Genomic DNA, 21,151 nt, shown 5'->3' with positions numbered 1-21,151 from the left:
AGTCACCTGGTCACATAGCTGAGATCAGGCGTGTCTGTTTTATTGCCTTTCATTTTATTGTGTGTGAGTTTTTTTTTTTTAACAAATTGAAACTTTATGGCAACTCTGCGTCCATCAAGTCTATTGAAACAATTTTTTTCTAACAGCATTGGCTCCTTTCTTGTCTCTATATCACATTTTGGTAATTTTCACAGTATTGCAAACCTTTTCATTATTATTGTATTTGTTATGGTGATCGGTGATCAGTGATCTTTGATGTTATTGTCATAATTGTTTTGGGGACCCGCAAACTGTGCCCATGTAAGACGGCAGAGTTAACTGATAGATGTTGTGTGCCCTGTGACTGCGCCACCCCTGGCCATTCCCATCTCTCTTCCTCTCCTGGGGCCTCCCTCTTCCCTGAGACACAACAATCCTGAAATCAGGCCACCTGATAATCCTGCGATGGCTTCTAAGTGCTCAGGTGAAAGGAGGAGTCACACAGCTCTCACTGTAAGTCAAAAGCTAGAGGTGACTGAGCTCAGCGAGGGAGGCAGGTGAGAGCTGAGACAGGCAGGAAGCTAGTCTCCTGCACCAGACAGCCAAGTTGTGACGGCAAAGGAAAAGTTCTTGAGGGAAATTAAAAGTGCTCCTCCCGTGAACACACTAATGGTAAGAAAGTGAAACAGCCACATTGCTGAGATGGAGAGAGTTTTAGTTAGTGGTCTGGACAGAAGCTCAAACTATCACAAAATTCCCTCAAGCCAAAGCCTCATCCAGAGCGGGGTCTGACTAACTCTCTTCCTTTCTGTGGAGGCTGAGAGAGGGGAGGAAGCTGCAGAAGAAAAGTTGGAAACTAGCAGAGGTTGTTTCACGAGAGTTAAGGAAAGACGCCACCTCCATTACACCAAAGTGCGGGTGAAGCAGGAAGTGCGGACGCAGAAGCTGCAGTGAGTTCCCCAGAAGATGCAGCTCAGATCATCCATGGAGCTGGTTACACTAAGCAACAGATTTTCAAAGCAGACGAAGCAGCCTTATATAAGAGGGAGGAGATATCTAGGACTTTCATAGCCAGAGAGGAGAAGTCAATGCCTGGCTTCAAGGCTTCAAAGGACAGGCTGACCCTCCTGTTAGGAGCTAATGCAGCTGGTGACTCTAAATTGAAGTCAGTTGTTATTTACATTCTGAACATCCAAGGATCCTTAAGAATTATGCTAAATCACTGCCTGTGCTCTATAAATGGAACAGCAAAGCCTGCAGACAGCACACATGTGGACAACGTGGTTTGCTGAATATTTCAAGCCCACTGTTGGGACTGACTGCTCAGAAAAAAAAAGATTGCTTTCAAAATATGACTGCTCCATGACAGTGCACCTGGCCACCCGAGCGCCCCAGTGGAGATGGACAATGAGGTCAGCATTGCTCCCATGCCTGCTGACGCTACACCCATTCTGCAGCCCCAGGATCGAGGAGAGACTTTGACTTTCAAATCTTACTATTTAAGAAACACGTTTTGTCAGCCCGCCATAGACAGTGAGTCCTCTGACGGACGCAGGCAAAGGGGATGAAAACCTTCTGGGAAGAATTCACCCCGAGAGACGCCGTTAAGAACGTCCGTGATTCATGGGGCACAATCAAAGCATCAGCTTGAGCAGGAGTTTGCAGGAAGCGGATTCCAGCCCTCGTGGGTGACTCTGAGGGGCTCAAGACTTCAGAGAAGGAGGGACCTATCTGTGTGGGGTAAATGGCAAGAGAGCTAGAGCCAGAAGTGGAGACTGAAGACGAACTGAACTGCGGCGTCTCAGGATCAGACTGGAGAGGAGGAGCTGCCTCCTGTGGGTGAGCAAAGACAGTGGCTTCCTGGGCTAGAAGCTACTCCCGGGGACGGCGCCGTGAGGACTGTTGAAATGGCAGCAGAGGGTTTAGAACATCGTGTCAACTCAGCCGACAAAGCAGCGGCAGGGTTTGAGAGGACTGCCTCCAATTCTGAGAAAGCTCTACCGTGTGCAGAACGCTGTCAGCCAGCACCGCACGCTGTGGAGAAGCTGTTCGCCAAAGGGAGCGTCAGTCAACGCGGCAAACGCACCGTTGTCTCAATTAAGGGGTTGCCACGGCCGCCCCAGCCTTCAGCACCCACCGCCCCACTCAGTCAGCAGCCGCCACCACGGGGACGAGTCCCCCACCGGGAGAGGCTGAAGGGCCAGACGACGGGCAGCACTTTTCAGCAATAGAATATTTTTCTTTAAGGTGTGTGCGTTATTATTTGGCACAACGGTACCGCACACGTACAGACTGCAGTGTAATATAAACACGACTCCATGTGAGCTGCGAAACCGCACATTTCACGCAACTCACTGCATTACGAGACTCACTTTCCTGGGGCTGATCTGGAACCGAACCCGCAGTGTCTCCAAGCGGTGCCTGGACAGTAACTATTTCATCGCCTGCTTCCTCCCGTGCTGTCTCCCACTGTCCCTTCCCGTCCTTCTTTTCTTTCCCGTGTCACAGGCCCTCGACCCCGCACTCCGGTCCCCTCTCTGACGTGCGGATCACTCCCTGTCCTGACGTCCCCTCCTGTCCTCCAGAACCACCCCTTGCACCTGCGGTCCTCACTGATCTCTGCAGTCTCCAAGCCAGAGCCCCCTGCTGGTAACTTGCTGCACGGCAGGCCTCATCTTGGCTCCTTTTATTTGCAGACGCTATTCTTGGGAGCAGGGAAGATGCGTTATAATGAAATCTTTACCCTGCCCTCCACGCCTGCTCCTGGGAGGACTTCCCAACTGCCAGGCCCACGGCCCACTCTCAACAAGCCATTTTGGATTAACAGATAGATTGAACGATACCTTTGAAGCCAAGGTCGGGGGATACCCGTTAGTGGCTTCTGTGTCATGATAACAGCTACAACTCTATGCTAATGAGAAGTTTGAAGGGTTTGCTCTGTGGCTTTTTAAAGCTCTCCGTTCTAAAAGGATCACTGGCACTTGTCTGGCAGTGATCCTATTTATCTAAAGACCCAGTTTAACTAAATAGCATGTTTCTAGGGACCAGGACACAGCTGCGTCCCCACGGTGCTGGGAGTCCACGTGAGGAGCCGTCACCTCTCCTGTCCCTGCTCCTCACAGACAGGACACGTTAGGATAAAGCAGGAAACTCTGAGGATGGCTGGGCGTGGGCTTGGGGACGGCAGAATCAGTCACATCTGTAGGAAAAATAAGGAACATAGAGCCCACCCAACAGAGGGACTGCTTGTCTTTGAGCAAAGACAGGTGAGTATTGTTTAACTGACAACTGTTACGCCTCGGATGCTGTAATGTGGGGTTGTCATCCTGTATTGTCAATACAGGAATGTCCTGATAATGTTGCAAAGTAGAAAATTTAGATCCACAAAGCGTCTCATACCCCAGTTCTGTACAGTAGAAGGCCATGTAAACTTGTAATTGTGTATAAAATGATCAGATTGTTAGTTAACTAATTTTACTTTATTATTACAAGTTTTTTGTATTTGACTTTAGGTTCTGTGACAAAGCTATGCACTGACTTTCTTCATATCTTTATTGTGTGTTTCTATTAAGTGAGGGAGTTCCAGGAAGTCCTATTCTATTTAGTTTTATGAAAAAAATGAATACATCCACATTTTTAATGAATGCACTGATTACTTATTACAGTTCTACTGAATGTATTGGCATTTTCTAAATGCACTCTACATTCTGGATTGTAACACTCATTCATTCACTCACTGTCAACTGCTCCATGAATTCCTCTGTGCGTCCTGCAGAATAAGGAAAGTCCACCACAGTCCTGCTCCCCTTTCCCGGAGAAATGCATTTTCCCCTGAGATGCTTAAGACTCGCTCCAGATTTACCTACAGACTCACTTGTATCTCTTTCTTTCAAAGGTCAGTCCCCCACTTTCTAAACCCCTTTCGACATTCTCGACCTGCTAAAGGTGTGGCACTCCAAACTGAATTTCTGTTAGAGTTTGCTGTCTTTTTAAAGCGATAAATTCCAGGAGAATCACCGGCACCTGGATGACGGTTAACACAAACCACATTGAATACAGTGCATTTAGACGACCACGTGCCATGTAGGACAGTTGCATCTTCAAGGTATTGGTTGGCTGACAGTCCACAAAAGAAGCTGTCACTTACCCTGTCCCTTTCTGCCTCTAGAAAAGGCTGCTGAGAAAACAGCGGTTTTGCCCACCCATGGCCGACACGCAGAAGTAGTTTCAAGAAAGAATTTCCTTCCTTTGTATTTTTTTTTAAAACAGAATCACTTATTATCTCGGGCTTGCAATGTAACTTAAGTGCTGGCCGTATTTCCTGAGTCCTCTTGCTCACTTCACACATGAATTTTCCCAAAGTTATTCCATGTCCATCATCTCCTAAAACTTCCTCTGCAGACCCCGGGTTTTTAGGGCTTCTTTCTGCTGCATACACCATCTGGTGCCTTTATTCAAGGAGTCCATCACCTCAGACACAGCCGCAGCGTTGGGTTTATCCATAAGGACAGGGGAAGCCACGCCTGTACTTTGGCAGATCCCAGCCGTTCCGATATAGATGTTAAATCCTCTGTTGGTGCTTCTGGCCAGAGAAGGAGGAGGGCGCTGGTGAGATAGTTGAGCAACTCCACGATCCCGCGTTTTCCCTAATCGTTCCTGGGCCCTCGGTCGCCGCCGACGGCCCCGCGTCCCTCCTGAACGTCCCCCGCCAACGCCCGCGTGCACAGCGCCCGCCCGCCCGCCTGCCCACGGAGCGCGCTTCTACCGCACCTCTTTCTGTCGTTACTAACGTTCACTTCGGGGCACAGTAACTTTGTTGGAAAGGAACGAGCTAGGGTTACCTGTCCTCCAGACGCGTTTTGCCATCATCCCACCCAAAGCAGCTTGTCCGTTTCCAGCAAGTTTGGAGGAAACTCCGCGCTCTGGAGCTCCTGGCCTCCCACGGGTCCTGCGCACCGAGTCACATCGTGCCTCCTCTTTGGGCAGAAACCTTCCTCTGCTGACAGCAACCCCACGCCCTGTCTCTGCACCTAAACCACAGTGTCTGCCTGGAAAGGGCGGTTCAATTCACAAAGCGGCTTTCAATAGTGCATCTCTGTAGGATTTATTTGTCCTCCAGTAGGGGTTTGCTGCTTATCTCAAAAGGATACAGGGTTTAACACCTTGGGAGCACATCCGGGTTCCTGGTGTGAGTCCGCCCTTGGCAGGATCTCGGAGCCAGGCGGGCTCACACCAGCCAAACCACAAGGGCAGGCTGTGCACGCCTGAGGGCCGTGCTGTGAAGTTCTGGTGAGAATTCCAGGGAAGGGCAGTTTCTCCCAGGCCCCCCCAGGGCACCAGGAATACAGAAGTGCACAGGCCCCTTTACGGGAGCCTGGGAAGGAGCCAGAGGAACAAGGTGCGTGGCAGGCAGCGTCGGTCCACAGGAGAACATTTCAGAGGCTTCAGACGCGTGTCAGGAAGGTTCACAGGGGAGGTCACACAGGGTGGTGGACTCGAGCAGCGGAGGGATGTGTGGGCGAGGCGGGGGGAGGGCAAGGCGGCAGGGCTGCGGGGCCGAGGCACATGTGGTGACCTGCCTGTCACCCTCCGCGGGGGCAGAGCGAGGATGAGAGCTGGGGGGCCAGGAGGCGCGAGCTCGGCAGGCAAGGCCGCGGAGCTCTGAGCCGGCTGAGGAGCCGGAACTCCTCCCGGCGCGCGGAGGGGCGGCCCCGGGTGGCGGGAGGTGGGCGGTGCGATAACCGAGTCCATTTCAGGAAGGTCGCTCTGAGCGCAGGGCGGAGGCCGGCGCGGCGGAGGCGCTCCTGACCGAGGCTACGGGGTGCGGCCGCTGGGTGAGGATGGGAACGGGTAGAATCGACAGAAACCAGGAGACCCGGAGTCCTGACACTTAGGAGACGGGCCCTAGGGCTCGGTGATGAAGAGGCTGCGGGAGAGAGCAGACGGAGGCCGGGGGCGACTTCCACATCTTGCCTCTCCCAGAAGAGTAGACGGTAGACTTGAAGAGACTGAGATGCTGAAGAACTTTGAGACAGAGACACACAGAACACAGATGAGATGAGAGAGGGAAAGGGGGCTGCACTGGAATTAGGCTTCCCTGTCTTCAGGACCACAACCAAACCACAGTGAGCGCTTACCCCGAAACACTGCGTGACAGCAGTTGAGGACAGACGCCTTGGGGAGATCAGCATTCGCGGGCAGGTGTGGCAGAGGAGACCAGCAACAGTTACAGCAGAACGACCAATGCAGGAGTGGGGGGCGGGCCAAGAGGAAGCCCGGGGTAGAGGGAGTCTCATAATCAGCGGGACGGGCATCTCAAGACGGAGATGAATCAGTCTTGCTCACTGCTGCCAGGAGGTCAAATAAAAAAGCAGCCAATTTTAACATCCCAGAGGCCAGGTCACTTGGAAAGAACAGTTTCTGTGCAGTGGTTTGGGTTAACGCCAAGCCATAGTGAGATGAGGGGAGGAAAGAAGGTGAACCCAGGACGTCATTGACTCAGACGGTGCAAGACGTGTATTCCTGAGGAATGCGGGAAAGGAGACACGGAGCTGGCTTTGTGTCCCCTGGGCGGTGCTGGAGACACACAGACAGACTCTTCTCTGCTTTCCCCTGTTGCGCGCCCCTCGCAGCTCATCGCTGGGTGAGAGCGACCCCTCTTCAAGGTCGCTGGCAGAGCTGATTTGCTTTCTGGCGTCTTTGCCATCACGTCCGTGTCTGTGGGCCTCCAGGTACTGCACCTGACTAGCAGACGCGACGGGCTGGTCCTGCCTTTTTCAGACCGATTCCCTCTCCAGATGGACGAGAGTTCTGGTGTGGTGGGGAGACTGGGTTGGGTGGACTTGAAAATGTAGGGCAGCGCCAGGAAGCTAGGGAAATTCTGAAGCTCAGGGGAACAGACCAAGTGTTCATAAGAGGATCCAAAAAGTGGGTCACCAAGAGAAAACAGGAAGGCATTTGCGTGTGATTCAGGAAGCGGAGCCGGGACGCAGCCCTGCAGGACGAGGCGTGCTGACATTCTCAGTCTCTGGCAGATCAAGGGGCCTGTCTCCTGACCCCATCCATCTCTGACTGTTCCTCCTCAGATGACTTGCTTCATCCTTAGGCAGGGATTTCTTTTTCTTGTTTCATCAGTATTTCTGATTTCTGAATACAACCTGCTTTAACCAGACACTGACACAGATATAGAAGAAAGAAGACGTTCAGATATATGAATGTGAACTTTTATTTTGACCTCCTCCCCAACGCGTAATTGTAACAACATGCGTTATGCATCAGAGTGCAGCAGCCCGAGGCAGTTACCATAGCAGACGACTGCTTACATAACCGATTATTTCAGCCCCACTCGCGCTTGGAATGCGGGCCGTAACGCACCAGAGCTGACAGAGTAAGATCCCCTGGAACGCGTCACCCACGCCACGGAGGTACACCCCGCAGTGACACTTGGGGACGAGGACCGCAGCCTTCTACTACGATGACAGCCATTTGCAATTTCTGACATTTTGCTTAATGATAAAAAATTGTAACCCTTTTTTTTTTTCCAAATAGCTAACAAATATTTACAACATAAATCGCCTCCCTGGCTCTAAAACGTAGACACAGATTTGGGGGAAGGGAGGCAAGTGTATTTAAAAGAGATGAGACTCTGAGCCTCTACAGGAAAAACATTAATTTTAGGCATTTTCATGAACTGAGCCATGGCCACGCGGAACGCGCACACCCAGCAGAGGCCACGAGGACCTGGCCCGGGGCGTGCTGACCTCATTTGTAAGGGCAAGCCTGAAAATGACGGTTATCCGGGGTACCGGGCAGAACTTGTAAAGAACACAGAGGGGACTGTTTCAGGCTCATCCTTCCGCCCACATAAAGCCTCCCTTTCCAGAGCCCCACAGCGCAGCCTCACCTCCCACCGCCGGGGACAGAGAGCCCTCCCTCAGCCCGTCAACTTCCAGCCATGATTGTGCCATTACAGCCAGAACTTCCCTAAAAACTGAGGATTATTTTTTGAAAAAAAAACAGTCTTCATCAAAAGTCTGGAAGTGAGCCGAGCAGCCCACAGCTCCCCGGCATCGCCCTCCTCACCCCGTGCTCCCCTAGCTCCCATCTCCAAACAGGCCTGTGTAACCGAGGGGGTTTACGGGGTGACGCTGTGCAGAGGGGAGCCAGAAGTCAGCCCCGGGGCGGGGGCGCCCAGCCCGGCCCCCTGCGCGTGATTGCAAGGGCAAGTTTGGAGGGACGGTGGGCTGGGAGTGAGCACTGTTCAGGTGACGCCGTCCGAAGGGGGTGCTGCGTCATTAAAGCCACGTCCAGGGAGGCAGGGGCTTAGGATTGCGGGCGACTGTGAACTTGCTCGGCCCCAGCTCCCACTTTATGACCCGAGGCTCAGCGGGACGACCTGGGGGACCTTTCTTCTGAAATGCTGCCCCCCCTCCACCCCCGCCAGGACTCAGGACCCAGACGTCGTGTGTTGCCATCACTTTCCATTTAGGCTCAGAAGAGTCCCGGCTACGCAGAGCCCAGCGAAAAGGGCCAGCCGGGGTTTCACTCATTGGCTCCTCCCATCTCTCTGTCACTCAGTTTCTTCGTCTGTGAAATAGTTCCCAAACACATCTCAAAGGTTTCATGGGGAAAAATAACAAAGGAAAAAATGCTTTGGGAGGGAATAAAAAAAAAAAAAGAACATAAATACTAAATAGAAACAAGCTCATAAACATAGAATACAAACTTGTGGTTGCCAAGGGGGCGGTGGGTGGGAAGGGGCAGACTGGGAATTCAAAATTTGTAGATACTGACAGCCATATATAGAATAGATAAACAAGATTATGCTGTACAGCACAGGGAAATAGATACAAGACCTTGTGGTAGCTCACAGCAGAAAAAAATGTGACAATGAATATATGTATGTTCACGTATAACCGAAAAATTGTGCTCTACACTGGAATTTGACACAACATTGTAAAATGACTATAACTCAATTAAAAAAATAAAAAATAAAAAAAATGTTAAAAAGAGAGAAAGAGAAGATTGTTATCCAACTATTCAGTAAAAACATCACTCTTATTTAGGTCAATTTTCATCATCTACTCTTCCTTTTCTACCCTGTAACATGAGAGTATTTCCTGTTGACTCTACTCTGGGCCACTGTCCGGCAACGCGGTTGTTCAGTCAGCCGTCCTTCCCAAGGGGCAGGAGAGGGGGTGAGGTGTCCTCCATGGGCGTAGTTACCTGGAAAACAAGCTGCTTCCCCAGAGAGGCACAGACTCCGGCAGAGGTGGGGTCCACGAAGCTTAGCTATCCATGTGTCTGCAGAGGCCTGAAACGTGCATTTGTTCCTGTCCAACGCCACTGTTTAGCATCGAGAATCATGTCTACTGTTCAGGGACACTGAGAAAAGGGACGACGCGATGTTTCTCTCCACAGGAGAAGTGAAGTCGCTGTTAACAGAGATTTCTGACTTTCCTTACAGACGGAGTTCTTATGGGGAGAAGACAGGTGTATTCATTTTTCATCACGTACTTCTATTTGAAAATCCTTTAGGACTTTAAAAACTTAATCATCTTGTCTCTTTGGGTTTGTGCCAAAACCTTGAAATTTCTCAACCCCTTTCCCTCGAAAATTGTAAAATGGCAGCACTGGGAAGGATCTAAGAGCACTTTCCTTGCACAAGGGTCCTTCTCTCGCTGTATTGGCAAGAGTTACCTGGCCTCTATCGGAATTTTTCCCGTTACGGGGAGCTCAGTACCTCGCAAGGCAGCCTGGTGCATTTATTTGCATCTCATCTGGGACAAAAGCACCTCTTCACACCAGGACAGCTTACCTGTCTGTGTTCTCTCTGGTCTGTACCCTCTGGTTTCACATTAAGAAAAGCTATTGACATCAGCCCAGTGTGGCTTCTTCAGATACTGATGACAACAGTCAGGACTTCACCCTTTCTTCTTCTGCTCACCCTGCTTTCTGGCTTTGTGCATTCCTAGAACTAAACTGTAGAAAATGTTGAAGACTCAAATAAGGGATCTTCCATTGCATTTCAAAAGTCTAGGACTGAAGTCCTAAGAATGAATGATACAGCGGAGGCCGCTGGGGCAGCTGGCTGTGGCCCCGCGGAAGGTCCAGGATTCGGCTGGTGGCTCTGCAAATCACGGCCGCTTTTCTTCATAACCACTGCCTGATGTTTATAAAAACGGCTTGGATGACTTACTAGTTTTTTAAGTCAAAAAACCTGCAAAGGAAGTATAGATGAAAAAGCATTTAGGGAGCAGAATAAAAGTGGACCCATTTCAACTGGGCGATGCTAAGGAGTCTGCTTGGAAAGAAGACAGATGTGTTTGGACCCCAGGAGGCTTCCGTACGTGGCGTCCCATTGTCTGTGGGAGAGGAGCGTGTTTCCTAGGATCGAGTTTATAGGTCCAGCACGCGACTTGCTCTTCAAAACCATTTTAATTTGAATCATTGTACCAAAATAAGTTGTGAGGTGAAAGAACACAGTTTGACCCATAAAAATACCTGTGATTTCTGGACTTACCCACGGGTACTCCCTGAGGGCAAAGAGATACCTGGAGTCTTTTGAATCCCAGAAATAAGCAGAATGAGATTTTTTCCTTAAAAGAGAATTTTATTGTTGTTAGAACTGTATATATAAATATACTCAACTTCCTCTAGTACCAAAAAAAAGGAAGTCTAAAGCAGGAACCACAAAGTAGACACTGACTACTCTTACATTATAGCTCTGTTTACATCCTAAGTGTCATGCATCCCATTACACGTTATGGCGTGCTGCACAAATACCAGTGGTATTTTGAAAAGCGTCCTCAGCTCCCCGAAGCACAGCTGGGAACCCGCTGCTGTTCTCTTTCTCTGCAGCTCCTGCTTTCAGCCTCTTTCTGACAGAGTGGAGGCCCCGCCACCCCAACCACCACGTCTCCATCCACATGCCCCACGCCGTTTCCGGTTGAAATTTAAGAAGTCTTCAGTGTTTCCTCAGCTATTGTACTGTTATTTCTAGTGCAATTCTAATGTACATTTTTATGTTAAGACCTATTCAAAAGACCTATAAGAATACTAATTATTTGGATATTTTCCTGTCCGGTCATATGGTGATTATGAACCATTGACGACAGCAGGTAAAATTACGTTTAGCTATCTAAAATTATATCTGAATTTCACCTGTATCCCATTTTACCCAGACTGAGGCACCTTGATTGAAGAATCAATCTTCACTTTGATTAAATGAATAGTTATTAATAAAAAGTCAATGCAAACTTTCTTCTACCAAATGGGTCCATTGACCAGGTACGTGCAATGCAGTGCTGATCACAGATGAATCCGACATCTCTCTTGTGGTTTCTTCAGTTCTTTTGAAAACAGTTTTCAGATTAAACATAATTATGATGCATGCAGAATTCGGACTCCTGCAGAACATGGATTGTCCAGTTACTTCCATTAGTGATGATTATCCGTGTGCAAAGCGTGACCACTACTTACCATCTGTGTGTGTGCAGAGAATCACGTGGGAAGCAAATGCTTGTAACTTGCTCAGCACGGAGCGTGGCGTGGCTGAATGCTCGCCGTTGCTCTTGGGGCTACTGTCAGGTGTTTGTGATCTCTCTGTGTACGTGTAACTGGAAACCGTTCACTTTTCCAAGTAGGATGTAGGCGACAAAGTCTTCCCTGAGGAGTATTAACCCTAGAAACAGGCGATCAGGAGACCGCGGAGCCATGGGCCTGGGGACACCTAAGTCACAGCGGCATGGACAGCCGATGGGGGAAACTTTGTCACTGGGTTATTCGGACTTAGGCTCAGTTTGTTCCCTTATTGTAGAAAAAGGGTATTTTTTTCAACATTTATTTTCCTAAATACCTATCAAACACAAAGAGACAGCTGAAATCACCATCCTTTTACATTTTATTAAATTAAACAAACACATAACAAATACTCATGTAGACCCCAGGTCCCAGTTGTGGCTCTGACGAGGTTTCCTTCCTCGTGCTCCTGACAAATACAAGACTTACAGAGTGTGGGTTGGGTGTCTCTGGGCTTTCGGACGATGAGACATTTCATGCATCTGATGTGAGTCATCAATTTAATGCCCACCTTACGCATTCGGTGCCCTGGAGTTAAAGCTCCAACCAGCAGCCTGTCCGCACCGCCTGCTGGGGCGTCTTCGTAGGGGACTCAGCGCCATCTAGTGCCCCCGGGGAGAACAGCTGGTGGTCTGCCCGGCTCCCCCGCACCCTGCAGTAAATAACCACAGGGTATCCACACCGTTACTTCCTTCCTTGTACATCACTGGGTCCCGAAAACTCCAGCTCTTGCATAACTCCACTGTTTTCCACGTGAGTTACATCCAATCAAACCATATTACCTTTTGCCTTCTCACAAGGGCTCAATCCAGAAACGTTTGACTCCAGTGCAAAGCCATCACTTGCCGCTGGCGTTGGGTGACTATGCTTTCTGCAAGGGCCGGCGAGTTTTCTTAGGAGCCACTTGAAGCCGCAGCGGGCTTCTCACAGTACAGCCTGTCCTTTACTAGCCAGAACTGTTGTCATCTCGCCCTATTTTTGATTCTTCTCTTTTTCAGATTGTCTACAAAGCCTGGCTGTGTTCCCAGTACTTTGAAGTCGCCCAGCTTAACTGCAGAAAGACAATTCCTTGCAAGCAATACTGTTTGGAGGTTCAGACAAGGTGTCCGTTCATACTGCCCGACAATGATGAAGTGATCTACGGGGGACTGTCCAGTTTCATCTGTACAGGTACAGTGCAGGGCGGCTTTGGCCCCCAGCCGCTCACGGGGGGCTTGCTCTCCTGCGGCCTGCTTGTCTGCTGGGTTGGTTCCCTCCACTCATGTAGCCCTGAAGATGCGGTTAGGGGTTTTCCACGCTGCCCTCCACAGCTGTCCTGAAAGGCCCCTGAGACTGATGTGGAAATGCCACGTTGCGTGTTGTGTACGTGTGATCACGATTGTTAACTTTGTAAAAGGCTAATTCCGAGGACAAGATTTCAGCAATCAGATTTGCTTCGATCCGCTTAGAGTTGGTCGGGTTCTACCTGCCTCATCTTTGTGTTGGCCTAAGAACAGATGACGCGGTAAGAACAGTAAAATTGTGTCTCTTCTTCAGATCGGTCACAAGCTTATGTCCCAAGTCCATCTTCTGAGAAGTGTCCATCTAAGTTGTTCATGCATTAGAGCCGCATGTTACGGGCCAATGCAATGTAATCTTATATTTCCAATTAACGATGTTCACTTCCTTCAGCAAATGACTCAGACGGGGCAAAATGTCAACATTTGATTTCTGGATGTTTACAAGCATGACACCACTTAGACATAGAATAAGATGTGAGGGGTAAGAGCAGACTGCTTTGAAAATGAATGGTGAGCGGGCCTGGGAGGACCGTCCCCTTGGCCGTCATGATGTGGTCACCGGAGCTGTGGGTCTGGGTTCTCTCAGTGAGAAAGGACTACGTGATGTCCTGGTGACCAGACGGCCTGAGTTATGGCATGTTTAGTTTTCAGGCTTTAAGGACAAGACACTCATAAGTGAGAAGGAACATGAAAACCCTCTCCTTACACTAGACTTTGTGAAACCCTTCTAAGCAGAGTGACACATCGAGGTGTCCAACATGAGAATTTATCAGATTCTTTCTAGCTCACTTATTTCCAGGCCTGCCCATTGGCCATACTGTTCTAAGTGATGGCCTCTCCAGGGACAGTCCAGCAAGGATCTCCCCTTGGAGCCTGCCTTGACCCCGGACGAGTGCTTCCTGGTGGCCTAGCCACACGGGAGGAGCATCCAGATGGAGGCTGACAGACACGGCTTTCATCCTGCTTCTCTCATGCCTCCTCTCCGAGCCACCAGCTTCCCCTGAGGCAGTTCGTGATAGTGGTTCCCCCTTGCCCATCCGCCGGGAGGGCCACAGACAGGGGAGGAGCCCACGACACGTTCCTTAGGCACCGGCCGTCGTCCAAGAGGAAGTGATCTGAGGCAGGCAAAGGGACTGGCCAGTTCTTTTTGTTATGCTTTGGGTTGTGCTGAGGTCATTTTTCATACAGTTCCTCTCTACCCGGAGGACAAAGGGCGAGCAAAAGAAACAGAGACCGAGAGAAAGGAAGGAAGGAAGGAAAGAAGGAAGGAAGGAAGGAAGGAAGGAAGGAAGGAAGGAAGGAAGGAAGGAAGGAAGGAAGGAAGGGAGGAAGGAATTTATTAACATCTTCTTCCTTTGACTCTGAGCCAAAATTCACCAACCAGAGGCTATTCATTTATTTGTCTTTCACATAAAACTTTCAATAAAAGGTCATCGAGAAAAGACCTTTGACTCTTGACTTTGGGGGCAATGAGATGCCCATGGTTCCAGGACTTTGGAGAAACTTGTGGAATTTTCTGGAGAGGCTGTATTTTTGTTCATTCACATGCCTGTAGCTTTGTTCCTGGAGAAGTTCAGCGGCCCCACTCCCCCGCCAGGTTCTCAGAGCAGAAAACAACCTCAGACAAAGGGTGAGGCATTCATCTCCATCTTTCCCTGCTTCTTGGGCCCTTATCTGTTTGTGCAAATCTGAAATTCAGGTCTGGATGTCTGTCCCCTTCTCTGTACACTTTCATGGCTGTGGAAGAAGTGAGACCTGGGATTTTGTCTCTTTCTGCACAGCAGGTGCACAAAGTCCTTCTTACAGTTTTAATTGTCTTTGAGTGTTTTTAAGTCGGAGTTTTCATAGCCATCACTACATCACTGAGGAAAACAGACAGGAAAAGAGCGATCTGTCACCTGTCAGGTCCAGGGGGAAGGTTAGAAGCTTCCTTGGAGTCTCACGGCTGCATGTTTGTTAATCTGACTCCTCTGTTCCCCACTGTCAGTTGGGTGTCTGTTCTTTTTATTACTTCTCCAAAATGTGCAGAATAAATTCTAAAAGCATCTTAAAAGGAATTTACCAAGTGGGCTGGTCTTAAGCTTGCCTCCAGTAATTCTTCTCTTTAAAAAAAATTAATAAATGGCTTATTCCCATTCTATAGGCTGAAAAATATAATTATTTATCATCAAGAGGGGAAGGGATAGATGGCGTTTCTTTCAAATTCAACCTATTTAATTCTAGTTGTCTCCCTACTAAGGGAGATACACCCAGTTCACAGCTTCCAGAAGGGGAGGGGCCCCTCTAAGAGTCAGTCTCGGAGAAGGACTCTGAGCACAGGACTACAGAACTCCGTCTTCCAGATGCCGCCCAAGTGAGGGTCAGTTTTGTTCCAGGTGCTTCTCCCTGTAACGGTGTAAGGTCAGCTTTTTTTCTAGAGTCCTCTGTGTCCAGTCTTTCAGAGACTGGAATTACAGGACCCCCAATTCCTCCTGTCACGTAGGCTTTTATTAGACACGTACCGATGCTTGAAACTCCTGTCATCCACCAGAAAAAGTGCGTCTTGGCCCCTTGGAATCAGTGAATCAATTAGAAGGTTCAGAACACACAAAGTTTATTTAAATCAAGAGTTATTTAAAATGTTGAAAACAGTTATTAGATTCAACTTGTAGTGCGTCATTTCTTCAGGATGCTTACATTACTTACCCTGTGTGGGAATATTTTAAATGCCTATTTTTTTTTTATTGTCTACCACTGCGGTCCTCAACAAGCCAGTAGCTCATCTGAAAGAACGATATATCTGAGCGTGATGTCCGTTGCTGCACGTTGGCTTCGACTGAGGCTGTTACAGCAGCTCCAAGACCAAGTGTTCTAACCACAGAACTAGAGGAAGGAAGCGCCTCGCTGTGTGTCAAGTTCTGCCTCCGTCTTAAGAGATGGAGGAGAGACACGTCGCCCTGGATCGCCCTTGGTTTTTCTATTAGAGAATAGAACTGACACATTACCGAAGGAGTGTTTGAGAAGTTAATTAGGGAGAAATTCGGAGATGCTGGCGGGGTGAGGCTGTCATGGGATGTCAGGCTTTATTGAGTTAAAACTTTTCAAGGTGGGTCCGTCCTCAAGCTGGGTTCACATCCTAGGCTGCTGGTTTAGAGGCTGTTTCTTCATCTTCAAAGTGACGGGGTGGAGTTATTCTCCTCTGTCAACCCGTCTTTGTGGTAATTACCCCTCCCCGCCCCCCGCACACTCCCTCGCCTTCTTCTCGAAACCCCTAGAGAAACCCTTGATTGCTTACCTGGGATGGTGAACCAACATTAACAAAACCGAAGGAGCCGGTCCCGCAGGCTGCGGGCGCCGTGGTAACAAGCATTATGAAAACTGCCACTTGATTGATGGATGAGAGAGACTCGACAGGGTTTGCTGCTGTATTTTTCATAGACAAGTTACTGAAAGAAAGAAAAAAGTAAGAGTCGATCTGCTGGGGATTACTGACAATGGAGATAAAACATATTTTGAGAATTCTGTGTAAATTCCGCCTTTCATTTTTCAGCTGTGACAAGGATAAGGTTATGTTTCCGCCTCTCGGGAAAACACCGTGGGCTGATGCTGGTGATGGTGACAGGCCTGGTGAGGATGTGGTGGAGGACGGCGCCCCCTGGTGGCGCGGCTGTGCCACCGCAGGGGGCCCAAAGCGGATTACTGCCTGCAGGCGAGGATGGGAGAAAATGCTTTGATATGCATATTGATCAAATCAGAAAGGAATTTTTAAAGATGTTTCATGTCATTCACATGAAAGAGTTCACAACAGTGAAAAAACATTACCCTAGTCGTGTTCTGAGAGGACTGGGGCGTTGATAAAGATTTTTAGAAAGATAACAGATTTTCTCACTAATGGAGTATTTTACTAGAAAATTCTGCTGCCCATAGATTTTAATTTGGACATCTATGGTATTTCTAATTACTCTACTTTCTCCAGTGTGTGGATATGTTTCATTCTTTTCTAAAAAGAAAAAATATTTTCTTAGAAGAAAAAATAATTTTCCATTCTTTTCAAGGTTTTTGTTTTGTTTTGTTTTGTTTTTTCTGAAAGAAGAGTAATGAAATACCACTTCAGGGGGGAGGGTAGAGCTCAGTGGTAGAGCAGTTAGCATGCATGAGGTCCTGGGTTCAATCCCCAGTACTTCCACTAAAAAAAAAAAAAAAAAACCTAATTACCTCTCTCCGCCAAAAAAAAGAAAAGAAATACCACTTCAGTTATAGCACCTTATGAATCCATACAAAGTCTTTCAATGAAGATAAAAAACTTAGGCCCAAAGAGAAATGGGAGGGAAGACTATGATCAGAGTAAAATAAAAAATATGAAAATAAGTTATGTTTTAAAACTTAAGTGAACTATAGTAACATCACGTGTTTGGGACGGCGTCTTCCACTAAAACACTGCGCTTTTTGAGGCTTATTAAATTCATATATGTAGATCCGAGTTCAGGTCCTCGTATTTAAGACCGTCTTCCCTGGCTTCCCCCTCCGTGTGCTTTCCCTGCAGTTCAAGTTTGCCCTGAGCAAGGGACCAACGCAGGGAAGAGCCTGGAGTCGAAGTTAGGATGTGTGCATTCTGCCAGTAGCTGTGAATTTTGGAAAGTCACGCTCACTGGGTCTCCGTTTCCTCGTCTCACAAGCGGCGGACGCAGCCGGGCCTCCCCCGCGCGCCGGCTCGTGGAGGACGCAGCCGGGCGGCGCGAACGCGCAGGGCCCGCTCCGGGGAGGGCGGGGCCCAGGCCGGGCGGCGTGGGTGATCCGGAGTCGAATGTCGTCCTCCCCGGTCAGACAGATGTTAAACTAAAATTTTAGAGAGCTTCTCCAGAGCTAGGGGGACGGTGGGATGTACCCCGTCCTGCAGGTTCCCCGGAAGCCCTCCTGACTGATGAGACTCAGAAGTGCTTGCGACCGACACGGTCGCAGTCAAAGCAGTAAAACAAAGGAAGAGTTTTAACTCTGGAACTTCGATCTAGGAAGGAGACCTTTGGGCAGAACAGGTGCGATCGTATTCAGTGGAGGCGTTGGTCACTCTGTCTGCAGTGACGCACCTCTGTGAAGCACGCGTCCCCTCCTTGCAGCTGCTCTGGGCACCGAACCGCTTTGGACCCTGTGATTGTCTCACGTGACTGTAGCTTCTGTCACTTTTAGAACAAGCCTGAATCACACACGTCACCTAGTCTGATTCTGCTTCTATGTAGGATTAAGCAGAGCCGACCCCTCCGCTAGCCTGTTCCTGCAGAAATGAGAAGCGATCTCTATTTCCCGGCTATTAGGCCAGTGACGGGGTCACTCCCCCAGTGGAAACGGCCAGTCGGTCCGTCCTGAAATCAGCCTGTAAGCAAAAGCGTCCTTTCTGCCGTCCAGCTGGAGAAGGTCCCTCCGCAGGGGAAACAGAAGATGGACACACAGCTTGTGGCCTGTGCAGCGCCGTTTCCAACAGTTCAATAAACAAGCCTGATTTCACATTACAAACGAACACGAGGCGAAGTTCCTGCCTTTCAGCGAAGGAGAGAGCTGCCCGGCACCCTTCTCGGCAAAGCCTTGCGCTCGGAAGGCTGCGCCCCCGGTCAGATGGGTTGGCGAGTTTCTCAGACCGCGCGCGTGCACAGCTACAAGTACTTGAGTGTGAAGGGAAAAGAAAGGACGCAAGGTCCCTGAGACGTTTGCCTGGAGCATTGTGAATGTAAGGGACCTTCTGCCTCTGTCCGGTGTGTTTGAGTCCCATGAGGAAATAACGTGTTCCATAGATTTTAAAAAGGCAAATGGACCAATGTTTCTCGATTCTGAAATCTTGTCCTTTTGGTTGTTTGACTTGACACAACCGGGTGAGATGGTTATTGCTTGTCGTAATTTCTGCAGTGTCAGATCATCGTGTTTACTCTTGATACTTAATGGGAAATTTTCTTCAGATCAGTAAAATTTAGCAGCTCTGTTTTTATACCCATGATGCCATCATTGTTCAAAATGATTTTTAACATTTTCTTTGGCAATAATTTTCACACTCTGCAGCATCCTCTTTGTGCTTTGAGAGGTTTATCCAAATGTGTTTGTTGTTTATGGCTGTAACCCCAGCATCTGTAAAGGTGTTTGACACAGTTTGTGCTCAGTAAACAAATAGCAAATGAATTCATTGATGAGGAACAACTCAGAGGAATCTGTGGTGGTCCCTGTTGTGAGGAAGAAGAGGCCGTCCAAGGTGGGGAGGAGCCCCAGGAGGGCGGGGGTGGTGGTGGTAGGTGACCCCCTGCAGGGCCAGCAGGTGTCTCCTGTCTGCCAGCAACATTATGATGATTCCAGAAAGGGGGCTGACTGGTAGGTGCACTATAACAAAATGTTCCCCCCATCAGAGTCAAAAAGAATATCATCATTTCCTTTGAAAGCCGTCTGTGCCTCACAGTCCACACTTCTGTCACAGGCAACATAAAGACTCACGTTGAACGTTCAGACCTCACGCACCGCGCTTACCCTCCTGGGATCCTGGGACTTTAAAACAGAGCCTAATAAATGATGACAGCTCCCTTAGGGAATTTACATCTTAAATGGGCCCCCAAACTTGGTGACATGGTTCAGTTGTCCCCCTCCCCCATTCATATGTTGAAGTCCTAACACCCATGTCTCAGAAAGTGATCTTACAGGAAAGCAGGGTCTTTGTGGAGGCAATCAAGTTGAAAGGAAGTCCTCAGGGTGGGCCCTAATCCATCACCACCAGTGGATGTGTTAATTTGCGAGGCTGCCGTAACAAGACACCGCAGGCGGGTGGTTTAAACAGCAGAAATCTGCTGTCCCACGGTTTTGAAGGCCAGAAGACCAAGGTCAAGGTGCTGGTGAGTCTCGTTTCTCTGGAGGCCTCTCTCCATGGACCACTTTCTGGCTATGTTTTCACGTGGCCTTCCCTTCCTGGGTGCACCCCAGGGGTCTTCCTGTGTGCCCAAATTTCCTCTTTTCATAAGATCACGTTGAATTAGGGCCCACTCTAAAGACCTCACTTTAATTTAATCACCTCTTTCAAAGCCCCGTCTCCAAATACGGCCACATTTGGAGATGCTGGAAGTCAGAGCGAAACCTGTCACTTCATCTCACAGCAGGTTTGCAGAAAGGGGACATTTGGACCCACAAACATGCACAGAGGAAACACACTGTAGAGAGAGACACAGGCCAAACTCCGTCCCCTGGCCCCCTGCCAGCACTGTGGTCTCAGACCAACGCAGTAAGGCGTGCATTTCCAGTGTCGCAGCCACCCCGTTGGTGACACTTGGTTAGGGCAGCTCTGAGGAGCACCTGGCAACTGTGTAAGAGAACAGATAACAGCCCGTGTTGTTTGTTCAAGAACAGAATAATGTCTCACCCTTCTAGGAAGACAGATTTTGCCTACTTCAAAAGTTCTAGAGGATTAGAGGAGAGAAAGCAATAAAAAGGAATTATAAAGGCAAAGAAAGAGCTCAGCCAAGAGGCTTTAGAGGGTAGTAATTATGCAGAGAGAGTCATGGCAAAGAGGCAAGTACTCACCATTAAAGATCGTTTTTAATTGTAAAATCAAATTATTTTCATAAATTTCATGAAGCTCTTTTGCAGGAATTTAGCACCACGTCCAGTTTGCAGAGCTGCTGTGTGTGCTGTGTGCGCACATTCCTGGCTTAATAATTAGAAGATTTTTAAACATGAATCTGAAAACTTTTCATCTTAGGAAACTGCAGTTAGTGAATTTTTATTTTGGAAAATCTAGCCACTTTCTGTACTTTCTGCTCAGCGTTGCTATAAACCTAAAACAGATCTTAAAAAAGTAAATCCTATAGGGGAGTGAAATCTAGCCAAAGCTCTTTCTGTCTCGAGATAAATTGTCTTCCTTTTGGCGGTGTGTTTGTCCTCACCCACTCTTGTGGTGTTGGAAGGAAATACAGGCTAATAACTTTATATAACAGTTTTATGAAATTTGTGGCTAGCTTTCACATTCCAAATCTTAATCCTCACAAAAAGAATGGTTTATATCTCTGTTCATTACTATTATTCTTGCCACAGAGATAAAATTTTAAAGCATGAAGCATCAGGAAAAGCATTGGGAAAAACATGGAATCTATTAAAAATCATGAACTTCATCAATTGGCACAAAAGAGGCAAATGTGGAAGTGTCATTAGGGAAACTCCACGTGGAAAGTCAGGGAGTTCTGTCGCTGAAAGGATGTGAGCTGTTGTCCAGCTCTCGAGGGCGGGTTCCACATTGGCTCGGGGGTGCTTGAGTCTGCACAGTTTGGAGGATTGAGGTCTGGACTGTTAACGAATACGGTGATCACCTAGAAAGG

The 21,151-nt window shown here is 48.6% G+C and overlaps 1 protein-coding gene across 2 annotated transcripts in view; it reads left to right on the top strand.

Annotated features, from left to right (window-relative positions):
- Nucleotides 1–21,151, top strand: part of NALF1 (NALCN channel auxiliary factor 1) — a 544,809-nt gene that overhangs the window by 503,567 nt on the left and 20,091 nt on the right. For both annotated transcript variants that reach the window (XM_072976526.1, XM_072976525.1), the window contains exon 2: nt 12,558–12,729. In XM_072976526.1, coding sequence (XP_072832627.1) covers nt 12,558–12,729 — 172 coding nt within the window. The remainder of the gene's footprint in view (nt 1–12,557; nt 12,730–21,151) is intronic.

This window comes from Vicugna pacos, chromosome 14 (assembly GCF_048564905.1).
Source record: "Vicugna pacos chromosome 14, VicPac4, whole genome shotgun sequence".
In the NCBI taxonomy this organism is placed as follows: domain Eukaryota; kingdom Metazoa; phylum Chordata; class Mammalia; order Artiodactyla; family Camelidae; genus Vicugna; species Vicugna pacos.
The sequence above is the reverse complement of the archived record's forward strand: the minus strand, read 5'-3'. Positions and strand labels throughout refer to the sequence as shown.